At 48.8% G+C, this 6,000-nt stretch overlaps 1 protein-coding gene across 5 annotated transcripts in view; it reads left to right on the top strand.

Moving 5' to 3' along the window:
• The first annotated feature begins 490 nt into the window (after positions 1-490).
• Positions 491-6,000, top strand: part of CAMK2G (calcium/calmodulin dependent protein kinase II gamma) — a 121,592-nt gene continuing 116,082 nt past the window's right edge. For all 5 annotated transcript variants that reach the window (XM_086467200.1, XM_086467198.1, XM_086467199.1 and 2 more), the window contains exons 1-2: positions 491-555; positions 2,417-2,511. In XM_086467200.1, coding sequence (XP_086323326.1) covers positions 491-555; positions 2,417-2,511 — 160 coding nt within the window. The remainder of the gene's footprint in view (positions 556-2,416; positions 2,512-6,000) is intronic.

Here is a 6,000-nt window from a genome sequence, read left to right as displayed (position 1 = left end):
CGCTCGCCGGGCGGGAGGGGGGCGCGCCGAGCCCGCCGCAGTCTGCCCGCCCCTCCGTGCGCGGGGGCGGGGGCGCTGACTGCAGTGCCCGCTCCGGCGGGCGCGGGCGGGGGGAGGCGGCCGCGCCCGGCTGCAGCCCCCCGCGCGGGCGGCGGCGTTGGCGGCGCTGCGGGCGCCCCGGGAGCGCCCCCGGCGGCCACACCCCGCGGCGGGCCGGGGCCGGCGGAGGGGTGGAGGGAGGGGGCCGGCGCGGGGTGTCTCCGAGCCAGTTCTCGCGGTGCTGGCCAGGCTCAGCCTCCTTCCCCTCCCCGGCGAGCGGTGACTGTGCACGGCGGAGCGGGGAGCGCCGAGCCGGGCGCGGGGGGAGCCCGTGCCGCCCCGCCGAGCCAGGAGGGAGGCCGCCGAGCAGCGCGCCCGCCCGGCCCATCCTGGCCCGTCCCGGCCGCCCTGCCCCATGCCTCAGCGGCGCTGAGCCTCCCGCAGCCCGAACATGGCCACCACGGCAACGTGCACCCGCTTCACCGACGAGTACCAGCTCTACGAGGAGCTTGGCAAGTACGGAGCCCGCTGCGCGCCCCGCGCCGCGCCCCGCCGCCCGCCACGGCCCCAGGACCCGCCAGGAGCCCTGTGCCGGCGCCCCGGCTCTCCCGGGAGCCGGAGGAGGATTAGCTGCCGCGCTGTAATCCTGCTCTCCAAGCCCCCGTCCACCCCAGCGGCATCGCTGCTGGAGGAAGAGGTGTTTCTGCGCCCCTGGGTCGTCCCCGCCGCTGGATGGGGTGTCCCCGCAGCCTGGGGCTGCGCGCTCCTGTTGCACCCCGGGATTTCCTCTCTTCCCCCCTTGCCCTCCTCAGGAACAGGCTGCCGCCTCCTTCTCCCCGCACTGTCTCCCTGCTACACGCCGTTCCCTTCAACTGTTTCTGCGCTGGGACACGGCACTGTTCCTGCCACTCTGCGGTGCTTCGGTCCCCACTTCCTTGTCCCTGTGAAAGGACCAGGTGCTGCTGCACCGCGCTTCTCCCTCCCACTCCCCTTCCCTCCGTCTCTCCGCACTTGTCTCCGCATTGGCAGACCTGCTGCTGCACCCTGGGACAGGGCTTTGCAGGGGAACCCTGTGGGACAGGAAAGCAGCGTAGCAACGGCCAGGGTAGGATTATGGGGACAGTGCTTTCCTGGGTGCTGCTGCTCCCACCCTCCCTCCTTTCCTGCACCAACTGCTGGGCTTTGCTGCATCTCTTCTCTCCAGCCCGGTGTCCCCGTCCCTCCCCACACTGCTGCAGCTGTGTGTCACCGAGCCCGGGCCCCGGTGCTGCTGCTCACCTTGCTGCTTATTGGTTTGTACGTAGAGGTTGAGGAAGGGGAGAAAAAGACAGGCTCTGCAGTATCGGGGGGATTCAAGCTATTTTAGGCTCTCCGTAGGGCTAACTGTCTTGTGAGGCCCTTGTGCAGCTTCTGTTCCCCTTTCTTACACTTTAAATACATGCATTTGTCCATAGATGTGAGTTCGCGTTCCTGGTCTGAAGGACTTGAAATTTTCTTCTTTCTCTTACTTGTCCTTTTCCGCTTTTCAGATATTTCCTGTCAAGCCAGTTGTTATTCTTTTCCCACCCTGTTTTGTTGGTTGTTTTTGGTTTTGTTTGTTTGTTTGGTTTGGTTTTGATTTTTTTTTTAAGAAGGGGCTGCCTTCAAGTGTTCATTAGTGTAGTCCTGTAGATTTTGAGTCCCTACATTTTCACCTTGTTCTCTGTTGTATTATCTCTTTTTTTCCTCACAGAAATCCTTCTTCCCTCTCTCTCAGACCTCTTCTCCAAGTGGCTCTTTGGAATAGTTGTAATAATATCAGTAGTTCCAGCTTGATAAAATATACAAAGCCTCGTAGCTTCCTACTTACTTCGTTAATAGGTACATGCTTATCCCCATTTTGCAGGTGGGTAGAGAGATGTAAAAGAACTAGTAACTTCTGCAAAGTGTTGCAGTGATTTCGTGACTGAGCTAGCACATGAACGTGGGAGAAATGAGTCCTGGGTGTCTGATGTAATTGCTGGGGATGCTACCTTCGGGAAATGGACTTAATGGCTAGTGTTTTCAGCGTTGTTCTGGGCTGCGTCTCCCGTTCATCAGTCCCTTCATGTCCTGTTTCTGTGCCCGTATGGTCTCTCTCTCTGCACAGTGTGCTGTTCTTACTGCGCTGTCTGTGAGGGGGCTTGAGGGGTGTTCAGGAGGCTTGAGTACCATGTAGACTAGGTTTTATTTGCTGATCAGACAGCATGCGCTGTTCATCAGATTCTCATGTGTTGTTTCCCTCCTCTGTATGCCTTCTACCCTGTCCTTAATCTAGTCTGCTCCGGGGTTAGAAATTGCCGCTGTTGTATTCTCATTTTCAGTTTCATAGCTCCTACCCTCTTTATTTTTCTTCTAGGGGAGCCTTCTCTGTGGTCCGCAGGTGTGTAAAGAAAAGTTCATCACAGGAATATGCTGCAAAAATCATCAACACCAAAAAACTATCAGCCAGAGGTTAGTGTCTCAATCTACCCTTCTTCCTTTTATTAATAGAGAATACTTCACTGGAGTTGAAGCTGTAATAAGTTTAGGGGATCTGAAGTTGATTGTCTTGGTCATTATTTCAGTGTTACAAAACAATTGAGTTGTGCGGCAAAGAGGAGATTGAAAGGAAGTAGCGTAGAATGATAGAAAATTTCCTGTATCTGGAAATGGATACTCTGATGGGGTTTTTTGTTCTTTTTGAGACCTTCTGCAAGCTGAGCTAGAGGTGTGTTTATAGAAGATTTATCTATGTGTCTGTGTACCGATCACTCATAATAAAGAGAAGTGTTGCAGATTGTTTTTGCTGAATGTCTTTTCTACCTAGGAGATGGCTCTTACCAGAACAGGTGTGATTATTTTTTTTGACGAATAGATGCTATATGCCTTGCTTCTTTCATGCTGTAGTTAAAGGTGGTGTGTTTGGAAACTAAGTTTGCCTTCAAAGGCAGAAGTAGGTTGGATGGAGAAATCTTCTAAATTTGACTTCTCAACAAAATAGAACAAGTATTTTTGCTTTCGTTAGTCTTGGAGACTTCCAAAACTGAAACCAGACTGTAGTCTTATGAAGACAGAAAAAAATCTTAACTCTTCCCCCAAACTGTTGGTCTTCTGTTTTTCAGGGATGTACATATGCACAAAGGGTAACGCACCTTGTACACGCACAGTACACAGGGAACATCTGTCTTCTAGTGTGTAGGGAATCTCTTACAGGGATTCAAGTTGCTTCTTGGGTGGGTTGGATGAGAGGGAGAATGAGAGAAACTGAACTGTGATGAATGATGCTGAAAGCAGAGAGTGCAACAAGTTGAGACACCAGAGGTGACTGTTTCTAGAAGAGGTGAACAAGACAAGATCTAAGTCCTTAGAGGCCTTTCAGATTTGACAAAATTAACGTATTAGGCCCTTGACTGTCTTGGTAGTTGAATAGATGGCTTAGTGGGGGGTTGACTGAGAAATGGAAAAAAAAGCAGGAGGAGGAGGCAAATTATCTTGATAAATGATGTAGAAATGAAGAATGTTTTGCCTAATCCCTATGAAAGAGAAAAATAGAATATGTATTCCCCTTTTTGCTGGAATATGAAATGTGATGATAAGAGCAGAAGATGGCTTGAAGAATGGTGAAAAATTTCCATTTGCTTTACTTTGTATGCACAAGTAGTGTTGGAAGTAGAGTGCCATGCCATGAAGGTTGAGGGGGTTTTTTTGACTTATGGAAGTAAGCATATGTGATAATGTGTTGTTTCAGTGTCTAGCCTGAGTGGGGTCGTGTTGGGGACCAACCAGTGGAGCCCTAGATTGTGTAGGGGGTGGCTGCAGGTCCTGTGAGAATTAGTGTCCCCTCCATGGTCAGGTGACAGTGCCCGCTGATGTAGGTGGGATATCCAATCTCTTTGAGTTCAAAATTAGTTCAGCTTCATATGGGAGAGCTTTGAAGGGTGGCTTTGCTTTGCTGACGGCCCTTAATGCTGTGTTCACTCCGCAGAGTTCCCTGTCCATCCTGTAGTGAGGACGGAAGCTCGGGAGAGCCATCTTCTCAGACGCTAGTTGATACAAGCCTGCTTAGAGAAGGCAGAGGGTAGCTTGATAAACTGATCGCAAAAGAGAAACCGCTTTCTTACAAAGGAGATTGTGTTGAAGTTAACGCTGGAGATAAGAAAAATGAGGAAAATTGCAGCATTAATATAGTTGAAACAAAATTCAGAAATGTAGTAGCAGAAGAACCGATTGAGTCAGTTTTTAAGTGTTTGGCCACCTAATGAGTTATAGAGGCGAAATATATAGATTCTAATTGGTTTTCATATTAAGGTGATGACAGTTTTATGACACAGCAAGTAGGAGAAGTAAGTATGGGTGAATGCAGGCCATGTTTTGATCTATGACTTACTTTCTAGATTTCATACGTTCCTATAAATAAAATACATTCTATGATACTAGCCTGGTTCTCAGCTACATAACTTGAGGCAGCTGGCAGTGTTTTACTTATGGAGGTATTGGTTAGGTAGAGGGCAAGTGTGGGGAGAGCCAAGAAAGGAAATGAATGTTTCTGCTAGTACAGAAGAATTTCAAAGACAAGGGACTGGTCAGGTTTTGTTGAAGTCTTATTTGAGGACTAAAGAATCTGCATTTACAGTGAAAAGTGGATGGTGACTTCAGCTGAATATATAGGTTCCTCAGTTATTCCAGCTGTGTTTGCTGATAGCTCAAGTCGTTAGTGCAAAAAGGGACTGAATATTTTGATAGAAACTTAGTGAATTCACCTTGGAATAGGTCTTTAAAACACTGAAGGAAAAATGCGTGCTATTTAGACATTGCAGCTGTAAAGCAGTGATTAGGGAGATTCAATTCAGCAACCTGAAAATGAAAGTCTCAGGGAAAGGCATTTTAGAAAGCTGTCTCCCACAGGAGGAGAATTATGGCGTTAATTTTGCAATATCCTGGATATATGTTGCCTGATGCTTCCTTTCCCTGAGCTGGCATCTCTCCCCAGGGAGGCCATGTCTCTGCCCGGTAATACGTATGCACGGGGCTCTCCTGCACACCCAGCTGCATGCCCGTCTGTTGCACAGGTTAACCCACCCTCCTGACCTGCCTCCTGAGTCGTTGGTTTTCTTCTAGGCTTGATTACAGCGCCAGAATATCCCCTCATGTGGAGACCCTCTGCAATCTAAGCATAGCTACATCAAACGTTTTGTACCTTCTTTAGCAGAATTTGAACCTGTGTAGATACCTGATGCTATTTCAAGAGCCAGCGTCTTTCTGCTCCTGAGGAGTATGTCTAGCCCATTGCTGCTTCACAGAAGTTTTGCCTGCTGTAGTGCTTCCCTTGATTATGTCCAGAGAAACAGTAACAAAGCCTTGCTCTCCTTCTGCAGTACTTGTTGATACCTTTATTTCACTCTTGATGAAGAAATACTAGATAACTGACTGGAAAGTGCTAAATAGCTTGCTGTACGTAGCTGAAAAGGAGAGAAAGGAACACAGGGAACACTTGTATGCATTTAAAGGGTTCTGTATTACTTGATGTGTTTATCAAACTGTTTTCTTAAAGCAGTGAAGAATTGAAGAGGCATGGTGCTGTTACAGGGCTTCTCTGTGAAAGCAAGGAGGATGAATGCGGGGCTGGTCTTTGTGAAGGGCGATCCTAACAACTTAAGTCTAGTAAGCTTCACCATTTGTAAAATATGAAGTCAGGCATTGAGAGGAGAGTCTCTGTTTCTCTATTGTCTATGACTTTTGGGTGCTTGTTCTCTCTCTCTTTAAATTAGTCTTGTCAGTAAGAGCTGGTCTAGATTGATATCCACATTTCAGCTTTAATGAAGTATTTGCTATTATTCATATTGTGTTGATGCTTAAGACTGCCCAGTGAGGAGTATGCCAAGAACTTTAATGTTAAATAGGGGCCAAGTGCATGTGGAACAGGAGGGGAAACAGATTTTACCTTAGCATTCAGCTGACATG

This window comes from Leptosomus discolor, chromosome 6, assembly GCF_034619465.1.
Source record: "Leptosomus discolor isolate bLepDis1 chromosome 6, bLepDis1.hap2, whole genome shotgun sequence".
Lineage (NCBI taxonomy): Eukaryota > Metazoa > Chordata > Aves > Leptosomiformes > Leptosomidae > Leptosomus > Leptosomus discolor.
The sequence above is the reverse complement of the archived record's forward strand: the minus strand, read 5'-3'. Positions and strand labels throughout refer to the sequence as shown.